The sequence below is a fragment of the Artibeus jamaicensis genome, unplaced genomic scaffold (genome assembly GCF_021234435.1).
Source record: "Artibeus jamaicensis isolate MK-2021 breed Jamaican fruit bat unplaced genomic scaffold, CSHL_Jam_final contig_1127, whole genome shotgun sequence".
Lineage (NCBI taxonomy): Eukaryota > Metazoa > Chordata > Mammalia > Chiroptera > Phyllostomidae > Artibeus > Artibeus jamaicensis.
In genome coordinates this window covers 1238521-1262615 of record NW_026521219.1, presented here as the reverse complement: position 1 = coordinate 1262615, position 24095 = coordinate 1238521, and the positions used below count along the sequence as shown (strand labels likewise).

General features: G+C 34.6%; 1 protein-coding gene across 23 annotated transcripts in view; it reads right to left on the bottom strand.

Annotated features, from left to right (window-relative positions):
* The window catches only part of RIMS1 (regulating synaptic membrane exocytosis 1), a 425147-nt gene that overhangs the window by 83159 nt on the left and 317893 nt on the right, over positions 1-24095 (bottom strand). For 10 of the 23 annotated variants that reach the window (XM_037147299.2, XM_037147183.2, XM_037147211.2 and 7 more), the window contains one exon: positions 16958-17070. In XM_037147299.2, coding sequence (XP_037003194.1) covers positions 16958-17070 — 113 coding nt within the window. Of the gene's footprint in view, positions 1-2981; positions 3095-9707; positions 9786-13174; positions 13205-16957; positions 17071-24095 lie in introns of those variants that run through there. The other 13 variants (XM_037147279.2, XM_037147147.2, XM_037147164.2 and 10 more) reach the window with 3 other exon arrangements.

Sequence of the window (24095 nt, the reverse complement as noted above, 5' to 3'; positions counted from 1 at the left end):
TTCTCAAGTATATGAAAGAGACTTGAGGTAATTGGAAACTAGAAATTTTATTGTAAGCATTAGGCCATAATATATTAGAATTGTGAAGAATATTTATCTTTTACTTGATATATAAAATAAAAAGCTAATCATTTGTTATTTTATCTTATATATTTTTACTATTCTGTATTTTTATAAGCTTAAAGATATATATTTGATCTCACATTGATTGATAAAATTTACTCATTTTATTTATGTAATAGCCTCAATTTATGCAGTAAGAACAACAGTAACATATTTAAAAGTAACATTTTTAAAAAATTCAGATAAGAGGAAAAGAAATGCCCGTGTAAAAAAAAAGAAAAATGAGAATGTGACAATTAAACTGTATGCAAACTGAAAGCTGCAGCGAGCCTCTAAACGAGTCATGCTGGAGCACAGTCCATAGCTCAGTGATGGAAAAGCCCAACAAAGTGGCACCTAAGTTCCTATCAGGAGTTCTGGGCTCATCACCCCACAGAAAGGCTTTACTAATCCTGGTAAAGGCCCACGTTCTTCTGATCCTCATACATTTGGTAAGCAAAAGAGCTGGAACAGAAAATTATCCTGGAGTAATTTTAGGTTCTAAATTACTATGAGCCAGAGGACTTGGAATCTCCCAAGCCAGATAAGCCTCCTTTTGATTTATTATGAATGTAATGGATTAGTGATCATTTGGCTCCTAGGGCACTTCATTTTGTAGATTGTTTTGATCAACTGATTAATGATTTGAGTCCTAGTTCATTATACTGCAGAAAGGCTTTTGGTATTTTACCCTGATTCTTTAATTATCTCTTACTTGCTTCCCATAAATAGCTTCCTGGCTATTGTATTTGACCTCATCTTTTGACATAATTCTAAGAAGTTGGCAAAGCATTTCCTGGTTTAATGAAGATTTTCCAGTGTAAAGAACGTTTCTGAATAACTGCATCCAATTGTGGAGAAAGAAACCATAAATTACCCTTCCTTCTAATTCTTAGTTCATTTGTAGTAAAAGAAAGAAAACAAAAATGATAATGATATCTATAAAGAAGACAGGCAAGCTGATTAAGTAAGTGGTGATACCACACAGAAAAAAACCACAAAGGATACACGTGTAGCTGGAATCAGCAACTGTATAAAACATCAAGATATTGTACTATTTTTTTTCCTTTACTCCTTTCACTTTGTAAAATGCTGTGTCAGAGCCCCAGGGAACTGAGTCACTGATCACAGCGACCACAAGCATCGTCTCTGTTGGAAATCCTTCAGCAGCTAACCTAAAATGTAAAGTGACAAACTGCACCTAACACAAACTCTGGGGCAGCCCAGGGTTGATCATAGTTGGCAACCACCTCTACTTTTTGTATAAGTTTCTGAACATCTGGCTCTGTAATGGCCAACCTCCATAATTTAAATATAAGTAAGTTCTTTCACCCTTCCTCTCATCCCCTTTCTCCTTGGTAACCATGGTTTAGTCTCTATATCTGTAAACATGTTTCTGTTTTGTTTGATCATTTTTTTTTGTTTTCACATATAAGTGAAATCATATTGTATTTGCCCTTCTATGTCTGAGTTATTTCAGTTATCATAATACCCTCTAAGCCCATCCATGTTGTCACAAAAGGCAAGATTCCATTCTTTTATATGGCTGAGTCATATTTCACTATGCATCAGTCCTACATCATTTGTCTATATTTCCATCTATCAGTGGACCCCTGGGGTGCTTCCATATATTGGCTATTGTAAATAATACTGTGATGATAAGATGGGTACATACATATTTTGGGGGAATATGGTCAGTAATATCCTAACAACTTTGTACAATGTCAGATGGTTTCCAGACATTGTGGTGATCACTTTGTGAGATATTTAAATGTTAAATAACTATGCTGCCCACCTGAAAGTATTATAATATTGTATGGTAACTATATTTTAATAAATACAAATAGATTTTTCTAGGTTCATATTTCAAGCTAATAATATTGATTTAGTATAGCGTTATTTAATTTTGAATTTCTAAAAGGTCATTACCTCCAAAAGGGCTTCTTGATATCAAATTATAACACAGGTTTTCCTGTAATGGCTGATGCCACTTTTGTAGTATTCTAAAAAAATTTTTAATAAACCAGATAATATATATGCTATTTCATGAAGTATGAAGTATAAACTTCTATGCATATATTAATTAAAACTATTAGATGATGTTTAGCAGATTATAAATTCCTTAGTGTAGTGTTAACAAATTAATATTGAAGTATAAGTTAAATGTTTATTGGCACATGGAATTTCCATGGATTTCAGTTTCTAAGAGTTTGAAATTGGCATCTTATCTCACTAAAGACAGAGCAATAAGAAATCTCAAATCACATGATTTCAGTCATTCAGTAACAAATCTGAATAGTATATTTCAACCAAAAATGGCACTTAATACTAAAAATATGTAACTTAATATTTAAATGTAATATTAAATGGTATTCAATCAGTAAAATGGCTTTATCTATCTTATTTATGTGAATTTGATTATGGATAATTGATCATTAAGTGACTTTGGTTTATTTAACATTTTTACGGAATTTGCTGGGATGACACTAATAAAATGAAACAGATTTAAGGTGCACAGTTCTATAATACATCATCTGTATATTGCATTGCATTTCACCACCCCAAGTCGAGTCTCCCATCACCATTTATTCACCCTTTACACCTCTTCTACCTGCTCCACCCACTCTTTCCCTCTGTCAATCACCATACTGTTGTCTGTGACTTTAATATCAAGTAGTTTTAATTCCTTTTTAGAAAAAAATTACATCCAAATTAGTAAAGTTGTATCTTGTGAAAATAGCAAGAGAAGAGAGGTAATGTTGCAAGACTAGCATTTGCATGACTCCTCTTATATATCTCGCTGCTTGCTAGTCCTACCTGGTATACACACTGCACATTTATAAAAAAGAGGCTATTGGTTGGGTATTAACTAGTTTTACCTTGGAATATTGCTCGCGATCAAGTTCTTGACTAGAACCAGACCCTGTTGTCTGCTTAAATCGATGCACTTTCATTTTCATCTGTCTCGTTCGCTCCTCCACTACTAAGCTTGCTGCAAAAACACACAATGGAAGCCTATTAACACATTCGAAGCGCCTTTTAGAAAGTGAATGGTTTAAGATTTTAATGCTTTTGACATGACTTTAATTAAATGGAATTTAGAAATAACATGATTAGTACATTGAACAAAATGTAGAATATGCAATGCTAGCAATGCTAATGTAAAAAAGAACATGACTCAACTCACACAGAATGGGGAACAAAAATATTAGTAACAAAATACCCTATTGCTTCATCTGATACGAAATATTTTTAATTCCATTCATAAACGACCATGTGAAACAAAATTTAATTGTGAAAATGTTTAATATTTAATCCATTGGTTGTGGTATGTGCATATGTAGAGAAAACAAATATGCACACTGAACACTCCACACACACACACGCACGTGCTCACATGCGTGCACACACCCATTGCACCTCCTCATCTAAGAGTCACCTACAAAATGCTTTAATTGAGAAGAATCTGCTTCTACCAGGTGTAGTCTTATTAACTTATTAATTTCTATTGGTAGCTTTTCTTAAACATTTGCCAGTCTTAAAATTGAACAAAGAGAAAAGATTAGTTTTCTATTTCTGATGGTTATGTCTGACCACATATATAAAATTAGTAAGTTTAAAAATGTGATATAAAAATTTTGGCTCTGTAATTTATAATATGTGAAAATATATTTCGTTTAAGCCTGTTAACCTCTTAAGTTGTAGGTGAGACTGTTTAGATAGGAATAATTATAGCCTTCAATAAAATTGTTATTTTAAGTCAGAATCCATCATAAGTGGCTAAGTTTCAAGACCCTGCCTATAATGTTTACACTGTCACAGACAAGGAAGAAAGAGCTCAGGGCGCAGTGGAATGCAGAGTCGGCCCCAGACGCGCACCTGTGCTGGGTGATGCCTATGTTGACATTCTGACAGCTTCTCTTTTGCCAGTTTCCTCGCCTATTCAACCTCTTCAAATGCTAAGATTTATTTCTAAATTGTGTATATACACATGTACATGAAAAAATTCTGTTGTAATTAATGTACTGGGCTGTCCACAAAAAAGAATGATTTATTTCTTTAATGATTTACAGGATAATGGAAAATTGATATATCTGATTGGCTTGACTGCCGATTCTATCTCTTGCAAGAAGTTTATAAAAACACTGGACAAATTTTTTCATTGCAATGATTAAACAGGGCCTATTATCCTTCACAATGGAAGCTGACACCCATTTTCAAAATTAAATAAATATGTAGCTTTTATTGTGTGTTCAAGTACAGACTAAATGTTCAAATTATACTTTTACCTCCAAATATTAGAAGTTTAGCTTTGTTTAAATTCAATAAATTAGACAGATAATGATCAATCCCTAACATCAGTTATGCGAATTAAGCAATGACACATACTTGCTTTGAAAATGTTGACTTCAGAGACAGTAAATATTAACTATTAATGATTAAAGGATGGGTCAATGAGATCTTAAGAAAAGCAGTTCAGAAATTTGTTACTTACTATGTAACATATAAGGAACCACAATGAATATTGTAAAGCAAAATGTTAATTGGGAGTAATAAGAAATTGAGACAAAGTTATTGAAAAATGTGTTATATTTATAGAAAGCTATATGCAACATGTTCTTACAATATATACAAATACCTGTTCTCTGCCTTCTGCCTACAGTGTGGGTACTTTTGGGGCACTTGCTCAGTCTTTGAGCTTTGAAGAAGTCAAATGAACTGTGATAATCAGTTGTACTTTATAATTAAAGCTAAAGCAATTCGAAGCAATCTCTAGTTGGTATAAAAACAGATTTAAATGACATTGGCTCAATTTTCTCACCAAATGATATTAATTTTATTTGAGCAGCTTTTTAACATCCATCCACTCTTAACTTTGTAACCTTCACGTTAAGCGTTAGGCACCAGGTAATTCTCAGGGAGGGCGGTGACTTGACACTAAAGAGATGATTTGCACAGAGCTTCTGACCTGACTGGTCTGAAACCGCTCTGGCGCTTCTGGCCAGCTGGCTTGGCTGGGATGATACCCCTCCCTCTAAATAGGAGTATTTAGTTCAGGGCACAGCAGCACTAAATCTTTACTTTACAAAACACAAAATAATTCATGAAAAGGGAGTGGTAGCCTAGCTAAAATCGCTTCTGTCTTCAAACCACACACAAGAATAACTCTGACTGGAACATGCAGGTGGGAAAAGTAAATACAATTTTAAAAGTCTGATTTATTACAGTTGTCTAATGGAAAGCAGTAGATATTATTAAAATAAAGGCAGATTAAAATAATTCTTTTTTTCATGCCACATGCTTTGCTATATGAATTCCTAATCTACTGATGTGGTAGAACATTGATGAATCTACAACCATGCAAAAATCATTTATAAATGTTGTTTATGCCTATAAGGGTTTGTCTGTTATCTACTCCTTAATAAGATTATTAAAGAATCCTGTGACCACTTAAAGTTCTTCAATAAATCTTCTCTAACCCATCACAGAAAAATTTCCATAGAATCACCTCTTTCAAGGAGAATGCAATTTTCTGGAAAAGAAACTCATTTGACTTATCAGTCATTTGTAATTTGCTTTAAAATATCAATGTTATAGGTATAGATGCTTTCTGATCACTATAAACTTTAACCTTTCATATATATATTTAAAGTACTAATCATGAATTTGCAATTATATAAAGATGAAGTTGGTCTGATCTTCAAATTTCTTAAGTATTTCACAATTCTTCCTCTGCATCTAAATTAACATGAAATTGAAATTTCAAATGTTTGTGCTTATCGGCAAAAAAAAAATCCATACATTACACTGTTAAACTTTCCAATTTTCAAGTATTTTAGGTGAAATATGATTGTAAAAGAAAACATAAAAATTTCTATATGATTAAATATATTAAGGTAAAACAGTATTTTATAACAAGGTTAGCTAGTACATATGACCAAAGTAATGCATGATAAAATCTGGATGGAATAATTAAGTTCGTCCAGTTAATTACAATATGCTGTCATGCAGTGTGAGTAGGAAAATTAACTCCTGTTTCCGGGCTGTAGAGGAAGACGCCAAAGCCCAGTGATAGTGGAGCCTCATCTTCCCTCAATGCGTGACTCAGAAACAGCAGTGACAAATAACCAGTTCTCTGGACATTGTCAGGCAGAATGAAATGTATGAGTGAAACACCTAAAATGCCTTAATTATTGACAGCATTGAAAAAAAGCCCCTGTCTGAAGCACTTTATTTTAAAAAGTCACTTATAGGGGAACTCAAATATAAGAAACAATATGAAACACCGAGATTAAAGAGCAGTAAACGATAAAAAATTAGCTTATTGAATCTTTAATCAGTATAAAAATGATAAAGCCTGGATTGAAAAATAATTTGATACTTGAAAATTCAAAATGTAATACTAGTCTATACTCACAGTTTGTAGACTTCAGAGGAATATAAATTAAGATGGACAAACATTCTCCATACAAGGGGGACCTCCCCAAAACCAGGATTTATTTATAAAAAATTGTGCATTTATTCTTACACATTTAAATTCCGGTCACCTTCAAAGTATTCTCCATTTGATGTAATACAGCTATCAAGACATTTTTTCCACTGCTCACAACAGTTTTTGAATTCGTCAATTTTAAATGAGTTTTAGTGATTCTGCCATTTTATCCTTTGACCTCTTCCATATCAGCAAAACATTTCCCTTTGAGGACTTTTTTCAACCAGGGAAATTAAAAGAGGTTGCTCAGGGTGAGATCAGGTGAATAGGGAGGGTGGGGCACAGGGTCATGCTGTTTTTGGTCAAACACTGCTACAGACTCAGCTTGGTATGGGGAGGTGCACTCGTAAATTATCCATTATAAAATGGGCAAACACTGTCTTCAAAAAAAATTAACTGAAGCCGAACACAGCCTCTCCCAACAAAGCCCACTGGTAGTACACTAATACAGATGAGTTCCTAGAACACTCACCTAGGGGGGAAGCCTGTACTACATGGGACCTACCCTTTAGAAGATAGTTATGGTTTTGGGGGGGTGCCCTCCTCATACACCTGGAAGCAATGTGGCAAAATGGTAACAACCCAAGACTGGGAATAACTGAGCATAGATTCAGTACCAGACCCACTCCCATTCATCAATGCCACACTGATCAGTTCTTGGTGTATAAGAATTCTCTCCACTATGGAGTTTTAAGTGTAAAGTAAGGATATCACTTAGAGTAATCTCCTGTTGTTTTAGTCTATGATTCTAATACCACATCAGTAAGGTACTGGTATTGGTGAAGTATTTTTTTATTTTTCACATTTTCAAAAGACTTTCTCTTTGTTCTGTTACCTAATTTCCAGCATTTTAAAATTTGCCAATGAATCAAGACTACATATATTGAAAAAAAATTGGGCAGTTGTATTTTACATTATTGTTTATTTTCCAATAAAATATATATTCCTTGCATGTTTATACTTATCTTTAGTCATAGAAGTAAACAACTTTGATTTAATACTTATATACCCTCTACCCCACTAACCACGTGTATAGTATATGTACATGGACATTAAATGTATAAATTTTTGCGTTAGTTCTGGGTCATTACCCTAGAATAAAATGCATTTGAATTTGCAAGTGTTGAAATATGCCAAATTGTTTTTCTTGTGCCCTTGTTTAATTCTTTTGGATGTTAAGGATTACACTATAATGATATTAACAATAAAATAAAGCCAAAGTCTATCCAGCACGTGAAACATGAAACACAACAACAACGCACATTAATTACAAACATCACATTGTCTTTAAAGGCTTCCAAAGGAAATAACCTGCATTCTGGCAGATAACTGAAGCGGAATGCTGGCATGGGGGAAACAGGTGATTTGTATGTGCGATCACTCAAACCGCAGCGCAGCCTCTTGTCCTAGCGTGCCAATTCTCACCAAACTGCCTAAAACGACACTCAGGGTTTCCTACCGCGGACAGTACTCTCAGTGCCAAAACTGCTAACCCCCCGAAAAACACTGAAGACACGAGTCAGATATTTGACAGATAAGAAAGTCAGGCTCTTGATGAAAGAATCTGTTATCTTACCTGTCATTTCATGTTACAAAGGGTTAGTTTTCTCAAAATGTATTCTGGTTTTTAGAGGGAGCACTGTCTCCTTAAGAGACACCTCTTCAAATACCATCTTTCTGAAGAGCAGCCCCTACAGCGAATGCTTCCTCTGGGAAACAAAATCACTCCCTGAGAGCTCGTGTTGTTTGTTTATCCTGAGTGATCACTGATACGTGTATCTGAAACTTTTCATTATTCCAATTACACTGATGTTAAAAAGAATTTCTGTTGAAAGGTTTGATGTAGCATAAATGCTAAATCTAACATCAATTTTTGACAGTCTCTTCCTTTTTTTCCTGTAATAAGTGTTCGCACATTTTAAAATTTGTAAAAAACACAGTGTTTAGGAGACATCTATATCTATAAAGGAAAAAAATAAAAAAGCCTATCTATTTTCCTCAGCACTCCCCTCTACAGATCCCGGGAATGTGCTAGCTCAACAGGGCACATCTTGCCAGTTGAGGCTTCGTTGATTCAAGTGTTGAATACCTTGAAGTCTCCAAAGCCTGGAATAATATTATAAATAACCACATTGCAATCAGCAGGATGGGAAAACAGGGTGAGAAACATCAGTTCTGAAACGTTTTCCATGGGCCGCTTTGCCCTCTAGGGCAGAATGACAACTACCTTTTTGGTTTGTAAAAAAAAAGGTAAGTTAGACATTTTCACTAATGGAACTCTAAATATTTATGAATAAATCTTCATAAATACTCGTGTGTTCAGGAAAAGCATTTCCCTGGAAAATGAAGAAAACTGAATCTTCAGAATCTTCACATAACAGGATATGAATCCCCTGGCCTAATATCTACTAAATATGCATCCAATAAAGATATAAATAAAACTGAAGTCCTTTTCTACTTAATGAGTTAAAATAATGCTGATTCCTGGGAAAACACAAATTATTTATTTTTAGCAAAAGTCGAGTAACATATTTGTTCTTATAATGTGTTTCAAAGCTATGGTATACTATTAAAGTAAGTATGCAAACATCATTTATACAATAACTAATGTAACAGAAAATTATTAAATTAATTTTATAGGAATCATACCTAAATAAGGCTCCATATCAATTATATTTTGTAAGATTAGCTTCAAACTGTTCTTGCCAATATTTAAAAAGAAGGGAAGTATAGGTAATTTATTTAACAATTTTAAATAAAAACCTGTACTTTAAAGTACACTTGACTAGACACAATCCTTAAATACCCCTATTACTTCATTACAATAATAATCATAAATGTTATTAATGAAACAGGAAAGCAAAAAGCAACAAATGCTATTAACTTTTGTTCCTGTTCAAATCATTTAATCACTTGAAATCTAATTACCTTTTATTCTGTGTGTAAATTACACATTTTTCATGATATAGAAAATTCATATTTGTAGAACACATAAATGTGTTTTGTTAGAATTCAAAATTGCTTCCAAAAGCCAAAAGTTAATGCACTTAAGAAATATAACCCAAAGGCATATAAATTAGAAATTTATTATGATAATAGCATTTTTTCTCACCTTGAAGTCATTTAATTTCTGGTTCTGTTTGATCTTCTTATTGCATTATTTCGATGCCCCCAAACTACATTCATGGGCTCTTTAAAACTGTCCAAGAAATGTAGCAGAGAGGGAAAAATTGGCTTATTTTAAAATGAATAATTTAAAATATGCCTACAAAGCAGTTTGTGAAGCCTACAATTATATGGCATCTCAGCTTCTAACATAAAAATGGGAGGCAAAAGGTAAATTATGTAATATGAACATTGGCAGTTCTTCAGCTAATTGTTCAACCCCAAGAATATGTTATCTGTATGCCATACCTTTATTTTCTCAAGTGGCATAGTAACTTGAGGGGCAAGACAGGTACTAGGAAATTCAGCTCAGTGGTGGAAAATCAGGTCATTGGAGGCAGCAGGACCCCCCGTAGGGCCTCTCCAAGATCCTGGTGTGGAAGTGGTAGATCTCACAGCACCGTAGGACAGTGGATAGAGCCTGGGGTTTGGAGTCAAAATCTGGTTTTGCCTCACAACTACTTTGGCACTTTAGGCATCCCTCATACACCCTTTAGTTCTCCCACAAAATAGGTAATGATGCCTTCTTTACAGTTGTGCACACTTTGTTACCATGGTTTCATGGTACAGTGGGGACAGAGATTCTCAATAACTGCTGCCTGAATGTTGGAGAAGCTGTTAGAGCAAAGTGTTTGAGAACAAAGTCTTGGAGTGAGACTGGAAGCTAGTTCTCTGCTCTACCACTTGTCAAATTTATTACTGACAAGGAGCCAAGTTTTTAATTTTCCTAAGCTTTAGCTTTCTCATTTAGAAAATGAGGCCAGTAATAGTTGTGTTGCAAGTGGTTGTAAAAATATTATGAGATAAATACACAACACTCTTAGTAGAGCCACTGATAGAGAGTGCTCAATGAATTCTAATTACCATTAAAAATGTCAATAGTATTTTACACTGCTCTTTCTGTGCTTTAAAGACATACGCTTTACAAATATATATGCTGGAAAATTATATACTGGTCCCCTATAGTTAGGGTGACCAACTGTCCCAGTTTGCCCAGAACTATGCCAGTTTTAGCACTGAAAGTCTAGCTTTCCAGGAAACCTCTGTCCTCCACAAACTGGCAGCCTTCACTGTTGTCCTACAAGCTTATCTAGAATTAATAAAAAACAAACTCTGGCTGGGAGCTCCATAGCCCGCACTGTCAACTAGGCATGGCATGTCCCTGTCCTCATCTGTCCCTGGAGCACCCAAGGAAGGCAAGTTCTCCCATGTGACTGATCCTAGAAAAGATGAGCTCACAGCAGCAGGGTAGCAGGGTCTCCATACATAACACGTTGTTTTTTCTTTCTTCGTTATGTGGTATGTGAGTGTAAAATGTGGCTCTAAAATATTTTTTTAAGTTGCTTCTATCCTTTTGGAGCTTTCAAACTTTTCATGGCTCAGCTGTCCTCCCTAAGTCCCTGAGGAGAGGGCAGCACCGGGGCCTGCCTGGACACACTTTGGGACATGCCCTTTCGGTAGTCTTCCGTCACATGGTCTATTCTGTGAGGCAGATCCACATCTTGAGTCCAAGGAAGACTTGGCAGAGTGACAGCACATCTCAGCCAGAACACAATGACCGTGTAGAAATATAACAATCTGACGTGCTTTGTAGTGAGCCTCTAAATGTATGCACTTCCTACAAACTTTAGATTGTACCACTTGGAAATTTTGTTTTGTTCTGATCAGATAGTTACAGCTTTTGGCTAGTAATAATATGTATGGTAGAGCTCTAATGAAGAATTACTATATTTTTCATTCTTTTGTCTAAATGAATTAGGTCGTGACTCATTTCCAGTATAAAGATGTACTGCTTTTACTATACCAAGATTTATCTTGCAAATACAAATAAATTCTTCTGAATCTAGATATAAGAGCACTAGCCATTTCTGTGCTACAGAACCTAAAACTGTGTTTCTGGTATATGAATTAAAAATGAATGATGCCCAGAAATCTATGTAAAATCTAGGGACCAAAACAGCTTAATCGCACTGAATAATATTTTACTTTTTATTAATATGTATTTATTGACTAGTGTGTAAGAGACTATGTCAGATTATGCAGTATGTGTCAGAATATACATATATTTTTGTAAATTCAAACTAAAATAAGTAAGTGAATGTTATCTTGCATCTTCACACCATGACATTGAGAAACAAACACACAACTCAATATACTAGGAGTTAGGGATAACTTATGATTTGTGTCTTTTAAAGTAGAACCCACTAAACTATAGAGGGAGGAGGTTAAAAGTAAGACACCTAGGCTTGTAGTCTACTACTTATCAGCAGTATGAATGGGTAAGTTCTCTTAACCTCTTTGATCCTGAGCTTAGATTCATAAGAGGGATGATGCTACTCTCTGGACTTACAGGGTTACTATGGACAACAAACTGATTCAATCATTGATACACAAGTCTTGAGTAAATGTACTTTTATTAAATTATAAAGCACTGCCCTGGCTGGTGTAGCTCAGTGGATTGAGCGCGGGCCTGCGAACCACACGATCGCGGTTCGATTCCCAGTCAGGGCACATGCCTGGGTTGCAGGCCGGTTCCCTGCAGGCCAGTTCCCAGCAGGGGACGCACAAAAGGCAACCATACATTGATGTTTCTCTCCCTCTCTCCTTCCCCCACTTCCCCTCTAAAGATAAATAAATAATAAAATATTAAAAAATTAAAAAAAAATAAATTATAAAGCACTATAAAATTTTAAGTATTATTAAAATTACTTCATTAAGCAAAAGCCATGCTCCCATATTAATTATCAGGACAAAAATAACACTGAACAGGAAATGGTGTGTGTGGTGCATGAGAGTGAGATGAGGTGTGCCTTTACTTGAAACTCAAGTCCAAGATCAAAACTCAGACGTGATACAAAAGATGATGAGATAGGATTCAGCAATGTGCCAGCACAGCAGACGGGATGGTTTCCCTCTTATGTTCCTTGGGAAGAGAGGATTGATGGGTATCATGACACTACTGGGGTCCTGAGGGATATGTTTTGGCAACTACTTCCCTGATGTGTGACTGCAGTGGGGGCCCACCATTCACTAAGGTTACCGCCATCTAGAAGGGGAAACCTGGGGATTTTCCTCTGTCCCAGTTACTACCCCGAACAGAAGGTAAGAATTAAATCCTTCTACATGAGAGAAGGGGGATGCAAACAAACAAACAAAAATCTGTAAAAATTTTTCTAGTTGGCAGTGTGAATAAATTTTGAAGCAAAAATATTCTTAATTTTAATAATTTCTTCTTTGATGTGAACTACTCACAATATAAAGTAACTGATACCAAATTCCACACAAAATCACTGCAGGGAAAAAAGCTACTGTTAAATAATTTTGCTCATTATTTTAATAAATAGTTATATAACTCTCATATATTATGCAAGAAAAAACAATAATAAATGGCTTAAAATTTACATTAATATTTACCTTTTGTAGAAGAGTTATATTTTTCTTGCTCTTCAATGAATTAAATGCACATAATGATGGAAACAAAAGAAAGAAATCAGCAAATTTATAGTTAGACATGAAAATGTGGATCAACACAGTGGTATGAATGATAAAAATGCATAACATATAATGTGACACGGTAACTTACAATGATAAATATGAGGAAGTCTCAAATATGGTACTAAAATTAATCAAAGAAAGAATGAGTACAACAATTTAGAGATTTAAAATAAAATGATAAACATTGAGAAATTAATACATTTGGCATTTGAAACATATTTTGTGGCATTTTCTTGCTTTTTAAGAGTTAAAACATATTTCAGCATGAATTTAATGAAAATATGTTAATTTTAATCCAGTGATTTTTATTGTAAAACAAAAGCATATTTAATATTTATAACTATCATTTTAATTAAAAATAAAGCATTTTGGATTTGAAATTTAATATAATCTATGAAAAATAAATTCCATTTACTAGAAGTAGGTATTTTCTTTTCATCATGAAAAATATTCTGCAACATTTTCCAAATGGAAAAATATAGTCTAATTTAAGGAATCCTTTCTTCCTTCTTAAATCAATGATATTAAGATGTCATGGTGAAATTGTTCTTTGGAGACTATATTTCCTAGATATTTCATAAGCTGTATATTAACTTTCTTGTTGGTATGCCATTTACTAAGAAATATGACCTATCTAGATATTTCTGAAGAGGAATATTATTAGAGTTATAGATAGCAGATATAATAGAATACATAAAAAACAAATAGCACAGCATATGTTAGTTTATGAATAATCTTTAAATACATCTTCTTTAAAATGCATCCAGTTGAGAATAAAAAAATATCATTTGATTTCAGAAAACCATACAACACTTTTATGCAAACAATACAGTACTTTCAAGCTTCACGCAATGTAAAGGCTACACTGGAATACAACATTCAAATATACCCAGATAAATTTCCTGTAAGTCTTTGTTCTCAGTTATCATAATGCCATTTGAGTTACCTAAATTTCAAGGCTTTTTTTTTTCAGCTATTGTATCTTAAAATCTGTGTTGTAATCACCTATCTCCTTTTCCCCTAAAACAACTTTAACATAATCAAATTCCATGTAGCATTCCTAATTTTAAAAACAACTGTGAAATACTTCTTCAAAAACTAAGTAAACATGCCTTTTCAAAGGATGGTACCCTTTAAAATAACACGTACTGCTTTTACAATACAAAGAAGAGTAGCAACACTGAATCATAGAAAAAAAAACCCCAAAAACCCAAACAATCTAATCATCCTAAAAATAAATATGTGGATAACTATATCCAGAAACTGTGTTTGGATATAATTATTTTATAAGTTTAACAAATATTGTATCACTATCCAGGAATCTATACCATGGGAAACATTTGCTCTTAGCAATCAACTACTTATCAACTCAATTATTTTTTAAAAAGAAAAATTACCCTCTGTTAAAAAAAACTGGAAGGAAGTCAAGTGCAGTAGACCATTAATTTTCATCAAAGGCAGAAATAAAGTTTAACAAATAATATCAAAAGAAAAAGAAGGTAATTCTATAGCTTTAAGAACAAAAATGTAATGAATGCTAAATGGAGTGTGCTAAATTTCTATCTAGCCCATATACTACATTAGAATTTTACTTTTAAAAATATTGCTTTAGCATACACAAAGATGCCACATGAACTGTTCACTTTGAAACAGATCTACAATAAGGTAACTGGAGGTAGTATCATTTACCAAAAGTCCCAAAGCACATATTAACATCATAAAAGAAACAAATCTACTTTAATTACAGAAGAACACTGAGATATAATAATGTGTTGTCATATTCTTAGGAGGTTTTATCTATATAACCATAAATTTCAGGAACTTCAAACATGTATTTACTAGCGTATTTGTGATATTAGTAGCAAAATAATTCCATCAGTTTCATCCTCAGCCATTCCTTTCTTCCCACCTCAATTCAAAATCTTTACAAATTGATGATTTATCTGAAAGACAACTGTGAATATGAATATCATAAACAGTAATGCTGATATTAAAAATAGAGCATGAGCTTTTAAAACAACCAAAATCCAGCATACAATTCAACTGATATTATAGATGCAATTTGTACTATGTCTACAGAAATAATATAACTATAATATTACTATATGAGAGCTATATGCAGTAACCTTATATGATTTGAACCTGAAGTGTTTCAGCAACTAAAGGAAATGCAAAGAATTTTAGGAACATGTAAGTCATTTTAGATTTCAATCTTAGCAAAATATGGCCAGTAACACTGAATTGTAGCCAAACACCAGAATTTGTAGTTTGCTTAGTTGTGCAACAGGAAGTCATGAATGGATACTATAAATAAACACCAAATTTTATTTTCTAAAAGTAAATTTTAAAACAAATTCATTTAGACTATTGCTCATTTCAGTCTTAATAATATCAGTTATGAATTATCTTCTCAAAATGTTCCCCCCAAAATGAAAGTTTATTAAACACATAAGTTGAGAACTCCAGTGAATTTATATTTTGGAAAAGAAAGTCAGGTTTTCACACTGCCTCATATTTTCCTGGTGAACTAAAAGAACACCTTTATAAGAAGCCCAAATAGTAAAGCATATATCAATGGGATGTATGATTTTTTAAAAATAATATAAATCCAGAATTTACTATAGAAGCATTCCTGTACCAGAAAGCTGATAACTTCTTAAACTCTACACTAATTTTTCTATAGCCAAGTATCCTGCTTAAAAACTCTGCCATATCAGTCTTTGAAATAATGTATTTATCTTCTTAGGTCTTTAACATTTCTATGATATATTCAGTAGAGCACTTGAAGCACCCTCAACATGAAATGAAATACAAGTAACATCAGTAACAATAAACACTGCTGAAAAGTTATTCAAAATGTCAACCTTTCCATTGTTTCATAAAAAAGATTTTTAACACGTCTTAAATGTAATGCATTTATATCACAACCCCCAAATTAAAATTATTTCAGTAATTTACAAATCCCTGGTAAGATTAATGTAAAAATATATACTGATAACAAATAATTTCACCTACTGAAAAACTGAATAGCACCTTGGGTCACATGAAGGAAAGAGTGACTATTTTAACCCAATATTTAAACTGTCTAGCCCAGGTAGATTAGAGAATTTAATTTCCATTATCAAAACTCTCTCACCCTCACCCCAAGAAAATAAAGCACAATGTGTCTATGCTTAAAATAAAGAAATTTTAAGTAACATGGACCGTTAACAGAATACTAAAATGTGTACCCTAAGTCAGTTTTTGTTATCGAATTTATATAAAAACACAAGACATCGCAAATAATTTAAAATAAAAAAACATTAGTAAAGTCTTCTCTGTGTGATCAAGTATTTAAGCAGGTGAATACTTGAAAAACAAGGTTAAACAACAAGGTCTTCTTTGAACACAATATACCATGTTGCACTAAGGATTACAAGTTTTTATTTTCTTTCTTTGTCTTGAAAAAAGGTACCTGTAGGGCTCAATCTGTTCTTTCAATAGACCATCTAAAATTCATTAATTCACTCACTCAGCAAAACCACAGAATATGCCACGAACCATTACAACTCAGGGCTGGAACTAAAATTCTAAGAAATTTAAATTCTTAAGATTCAGCAAACTGCATGTAATCAAAACACCATTTGTTCACTAAAAGAAGTATCAAAACGGGTGGTTCCCAAATCCAAGATTTTTGGACAATGATCTCTCTTTAGCGGATACCTTGTTCTATACTGCCGCTTCTCACTGGCACTTGTGGGAGCTGCCTTCCCCTTCGACTGCCGAAGGTGGGGTCTGCGGGAGGGGAGTGGGGTGGACTTCCTTGTCGGTGCGTCCTGTGGGCAGAAAACAAGTGGGGGATGAACCGATGAAATCCCAAGAGGGCCTGACACCAATCTTTTCCTTCTTCCTGCCATTATTAATACAGATATAAACCCCTTAACTAGGTCTTTGGAAGAAAAACATCAAAACTTTTTATGATACGTGTAAAAAAGTACCAGGAGAAAGGGCAGTGTCTGTCATACCCAGCTATGCACAGTGAACTCCTGGACTGCACAGAACTAGACTCACTTCTTGTTATGAACTTTCCAGAAAGTTGTGGCTTTCTATTAGGTTGTCAATTTTGGGTAGTGCTGAACCAAAAATACCTAATTCCAGCCTCTGAATCTTCGCAGTATGCATAAATTAGTTAAGAAAGACTGTTACCTAAATTGCTATTATTAAATCCATATTTATATCTAGAATCACTTATAAGTGATAAGAATAGTTAGAGCTGAAGACTTTCTATTAGTTACCATTTACTTGTACTTTATTTTTAAATAGAAAAAAAAACCTTGAAAGGTATTTAAAAAACAATCTTGGGCACATGCTATGAAACATACTGGTGCAAGAACCAAAAACATGAATAAAAATTTAGATGTGTACAGATGCCTGCTGCTGCCCAGGAGAAAGCTGATCTCCATCTGCTGGCATTGAACATGTTTTTTTTTAACCAAAGATCTTCAAAACTAAGATTTTAATGAACACATACCAAAGTTTGTTTTAAATTCCTTATACTTTTTAAAGCAAATATACATTTAATTCCACATGATTTCATATAATTAATATATATATATATATATGAATATGCCACAGACAGATGGAAGGACATAACACAGCCAAAGTTAATTTTCAATGATAGCTCATTGGCAGGAACTAGAGAATATCACCAGCACAGTGGAGATAGATGCAAGTAATAGAGGATGTGAGAGAGGTTTGTGTCACAAAGAAAGGACTAAAAATCATGGTGTCATAATGAGTGAAAGCATCGAGTGCTCAGGAAGGTACAACACCACAGCGACACCCGGAGGCAGGACATGAAAGCCGGGCTGGACACTGAATAGCGACCTGGTCAGAAGCGGAGAAGGTGGCGCCGACCCTCCGGGGGCAAGGTGGTGGACAGAACACAGTGTTCTGACACTAGAGTGCTCACTCGACCTTGAGCGAGTGGGATGTTTTCCCCTAAGGACTGGCTGATCAGTCGCTCTTGGGGCTGCGTATCCCCTTCTAGAAAGACATGGTGGGAGAACCCTAAAACATTAGGGTCAAAAAAGATCTTCAGTCAGCAGCAGGTTCACATTAACTTTAATACCAACACATCTGTCCAAGGAAGACCAGGTTAACCTTACAAGACAGTGATTTTAAAAACCAGAAGAAAACCCACCACATAGTTACTAAAATGCAATTCAATTCAAACTGACAGTTTATTGAAAATGTGCATGTCATGTAGTTTTTGAGGGCTAATCCAGATTCCTTCAATGTAATAAATCTTATAATTTCCATAGGGCCAGAGAATTCTGCTTCTCTATTACTATTATTATTTTTATTATTATTTTACTGAGCTGTATCTCTAGTGTCTACAACACCGCTGCACAGATAGCAAGAGCTCACAAAGATTTCCTAACTGAATGAGTATGTCTGACTAATGAACTCAGGGCTGTTCAAGCACTTGCCTTCAAGAAGGAATCATACACTATAGAATTATGTATATTTTATGATGTTCATGCATAATTTTACTCTGCAACAAGACGTCTATATCAAATAGACACGAAAAAGATCTCTTCTGAGGTTAATTTAAACAGATCAACAAACTGAAATGATACAGTAAGATGGAGAGCGCTTTATTATTAAACTGACTAAATGCAAAAGGCTGACATAGGGATAAAAACAAGTTCTTTAGTATATAAAATGTATATAAAAGGTAGTTCCCACATTCTGACAGTTGTCTCAATATGCTATTCAAAATTATTATAAAGCCAATTTATAAATTAAGGATTAGGAATTAAATGCTGATGTGTACACTTGCAGCAGCCCCCTTGCCCTCAGTCTTGCTTTCCATGGTCCAGTGGGACGAGAGAAAGGCAGACACCACATTCACATAATTTTTATTACAGTGTATTATTATTGTTCTATTAGTTATTGTTATTAATTTCTTACTGTGCCTTATTTCTAAATTAAATACATGTGTTTAATTTATAAATTTAACTTAAATTTATAAATTATACAGGTATGTATAGGTACAAACTAGGGGTCTTGCAAGGTCTCCCCAGTGGATAAGGGAGGACTACTACATGGGGGGGCAAAAGTAGGTTTACAGTTGTTTATATAGAAAACAACACAATAATCAATAAATAATAATACAAGAATAAACTGTTTCTCACATGAACTGTAAACCCACTTCTTGCCCCACCCTGTACATATGCTTCTTAAAAACACATACATTTTTGTATTTTTTATAATTTTTAGAATATATTGTAAATAAAATGCACATTTAAGATATCCGACACGTACTATTTTCCACAGTGATAGAAGTAATGGAATAGCATCTCATTCTTTTTAAAACAATGCTGTAAAATTCAATTAAGTAATTTAAAGTGTGTTAGGGAAAAGAATACATATTGATCACAAGGAAGTGTGTTAATTACTGAGAGCTTTATTCAACCTGTATTCAGATTGACAATTTTTCTTTTATGAAAAATGGTTTTCACAGCTATAATGATTTTGATTTAGGATAGCTTCTTTATTTCAGAACAGTAAAATGGAAAAATGTCAAGTTTTAGAAAATAAAGAGACACAGCTTAGGTTTTTAATGTGCATTTTATCTTCTAGAGATCTTGATTAATGCTTTGTCAGACTCTAGTGCGGATCCCGAAACTTGGTCTGCACCTTGATTTCCAAATTAAAAGAAAAGGAACTTTTGGTATTCTACATATTAAACTTCATTCATCCTGAACTGACTTTTGACTTAACTCTACAGAATTATATAGTTTATATGGGAAGGACTGCATGATCAAATCCTTCCCAATGATAAAGAATTAGTTTTTATCTATCATGCTTTAAAAGCCATTATCATGAGAATAAATCTCAAGTACTCTTTGTTTGAAATATACTCCCTAAATGTAGTTTGAAAATTGAATACCACGGTTCTCACCTTAGAAGTGAGACATTTCATGGATCCTGCAATTCCCTAAAATCTTGCTTCATTTCTTAATGCAAGTCATAAGTGCCAAAAGTACCTCTTAAATGTGACTTGAAATGTCAATAATTTAGGCAGACTTGATGTGGCACAAAACTAAAAAAAGCAATTTCAGGTCAAAGAAACGGCTTTCCAGGTGTTGCACAGAGCAAGGCCTGGTGACTCCGTGTTCTCATCTCCCAAGCGCTACGGGCCTGTGGGGCCTGTTTCAGGTTAATCATTCAACGCCCCATCTGTTTTTCTCTTTGACATGAACTAAAAGTCCCTCAGTAACATAACAGTCCCTGCCACCAGCCAAACTGTAACAAGTGTGAAAGCACAGACCGAAGGGCAGGCACAGAAAACCACTTTGCCTGAGGAAGAGGGAGGAGTATGGCAGGAAGGCAGAGAAACTGAGGACGGTGAAAATGCAGAACTTGAAGAGAGAAGAGCAAGGTTTTAGAGGTGAGATAATGGCCCCAGGTTTGCTTCAGACAAGAAGAAAGGGATATTGATCAAGAAGTTCTGAGATACAGGAGTGAAATGTTGAGAATCCAGACGGTGGAGCCTTGATCCGCACAATGAAATTGTGTGGGCTAAGAATGAAAGAGATTAAGAACCACCATGTTAGGGAATGGGACAGAAGTGAATGAAGATTAGTAGAATGGTAATGACAACTCTTCTTTAGTAAGCATCAAAATGAAGCTCTCTCTACATGCCAGACACTGAGGGTACATATGTATATATGCATGTATGTTTGTATGCATGTATGTTATATGTGTATATGTGAACACATACATCCATATGCATGGTCTTTGTTTGTATTCTCACAATAGTTTTTTTAAAGATTTTATTTATTTATCTTTAGAGAGGAAGGGAAGGAGAGAGGGAGAGAAATATCAAGGTTGCTTCTGGTGCATGCCCTGCTGGGAACTGGCCCCTGCTGGGAACTGGCCTGCAACCCACAAATGTGCCCTGACTGGGAATCGAACCGTGATTGTCTGGTTCCCGGGCCCGCGCTCAATCCACTGAGCTACACCAGCCAGGGGTATTCTCATGATAGTTCTGAGTAGTGTTATTATCCCCATTTTATAGATGGAAAAACTGAGGATCATACAGAGACTCGTCAAAAGACAAAGAGCCAACATGTGGTAAAAGCAAGATCCACAAAGGTCTATGGAGCTTCAAAATTTGCTTCCTTTTTGCATATTGAGGCAGAATATATTTCTATATAATGAGATATAAAATGGTAGTTTCACCCCCCGAATATATTGTTAATCTTGTAAGACAAAATATAAATATATGTCCAGGTATCAAAATTTTTAGCAAGATTTCATAGTATTGTGTCCTGACATTTTTATTCTCTTCGTTTTAAAAAAAATTTCATTTATTTTTATTGTTGTTCAAGTATAATTGTCTCCATTTCCCCCCACCACTCTCCCCCACCCCACCTACCCCCATCTCCCACCCTCAATCCTACTCCCATTCTGACATTCTGAAGGAGCAAAACATGGGAAACGGCATTGAATGATACTTAATCTGCTGTATATGTCTATATACAACTCATATTTTAAAACAAAAATGAACCTTCTAGAGAAAAATTCTAATTAAATATAAGTACGTTGGACTCTAGTCTACCACCTGCAAATCCATCCCTAACCACTGAGTTCAACAAATGTTTATTCTCTTCACTTAAGACTGGTGTTTAGGACTTGAACTTAAGTAAAACACATCACTGAAAACTTAGGTTGTTAGTCAGACATGTCTGTTGCTGTAGATGGTCTTGCAATAAATTGCTTCTATTGCAACTTAACAATAGAGCTGTGTGGTTTTTTTTAACACCCTTAAAAAGATGACCATGCATGTGCTATTTCAGGCAGGTCTTCAAAGTGGTTCCTCCTGTAAGGGCCGTTACAGGCCTAGACATGCTCTTTCCAGGAGCACTAGAGCCACATAAAATGTATACTCAAGCAAGTCTAAGTGCCTGTCCTGGCAAAACATCCCTCAGTTAGGATTAAGAGTGCAGGCTCCACAAGAAGAAAAAGTCACTAGCACAGGATGCAGAAATGGTGCTAGTGGTTCACGGGGCAGAATTCACATGGAGGTGAAAAGTCAGACTTTTACTCTGGAGTTTCCCTGAAGAATATGAAGCACTGCTTTAAACAGCGAGGCACAAAAGTCAGAAGTCCGTTCTGCCTGTGTTCTATCTACAGATGACCACCATACCTTTCCAGATATTTTCTTACAAGGCTGTTGCTCTTAGGCCAAATTTGTGTAGCCAAAAAAAGGACCTTCAACATTATAAATATTATACAAATTTATAAATATTATAGCAAATTTTGCCAGAGCCAAAGAGTGACTGTGTGGTATGACTCCTTCAGGGAAGTTGTTAGCTCCCAAAGGCTAAAAATAGCATCTGCAGCATTCATACTGTAACCTCGATTCACCTGCAGTTAGATGTCAACTCAAGGTATCTTCTAATGAAATGAGAAGTAACACAAACTTAGAAAATCCAGACCAATTCTTCTATTGTAACTAGCTGTTCAACAACTCACTTAGAAACTTTGTAATTTATATTGTAATAAAAATCAATAAAGAGCTCAAATTATAATCAAACAAATATATATACCTAAAAAGTTTGAGTTTTCTATACTAAACCTACAGGCAAAGTAAGTAAAGGTAAGTAAGGCTAATAGGAATAGGGTCCGTAAGCAGCAAACATTTGAGAGTGGGAGTCAGTTAAATCCTTACTATTCTTACCAAAGGGAGGATTTGTGTTTATTTACATAAATTTCCAGGGTTGCAAAGAAAAGATGTCCAAGTATCACTTCTCTGTAGTTAAGCCCCTTCAGTTGATCTAGAAGCATCTGACATTTTGCAACACATTACTTTATTGTCAAAAAATTTGTTCACTGATACACCATAAATATAAAATTAAATAAGCATGAATAGAATACAAAGAATACAACATTGTGGAAAAATTTCAATCATGTCAAAATAACTGAAATCATATGTGTATGAGATAGCAAGGTTATATGATGGATAAAGATTAAAAACTTAAAAACTTCAGTTGTTTACAGTGTTAGTAAAGAGATTACAGTTAGCTGAGCTGACAATAAAGGAATACAGGAACAGAAACATAATCTGTATTGTTCTATCTATCATCCATCTATCTAGTCTGGTGCATCTAAAACGCTAGAACTTCATTTTTCATTTCCTTCCTCAAAGTCCAGCTCCTTTGTAAAACTGAAATTAAAATTCAACACTTATTTTGAGTTTTCCAGTTCCTTCTTCCATTCTAAGTTAAGCTCCCTAAATAGTTAATATCCTGAAAGACCATTAGCCAGGAATAAATTCCATCTCCCCTTCTCACATCCCTTGATGTGACTAATACCCACTGATTCTTCAGATCCCAACTCAGAGGTAACATCCTCTGGGAAGCCTTCCTTTTTTGCTCCTATTTTATTCAGTGAACTTAGCACACAGTGGGCACAAGTTTGTTTGTTAATTGAATGATTCACTGCCTTGCACAGATTCTACCTCAACCAAAACCACTGTGACAGCTTTACTGGTATAGTACATGTACCCTCGGAACTTCCAGACTGCCTTCCAAAGTGCTGTTGAAGTGACTTAAAATTCTGAAACTCAAAACCAATCATGTGTCTCCATGGTTAAGGCCCATCCATTAATGTTTCATGGAATAAATCAGAAAGTGAAGATCTGCAGCATGTCCACGAGGGCACTCATAATACAACCTCTAAGGACTTACTCAGTTTTATCTTCAGCCCTCTCTCCCATCTCCTGCATCCTAGTCTCCCTCCCCAGATGGGTATGGCTTCCCCACACCCAAGAAAATATTTTAGGCCT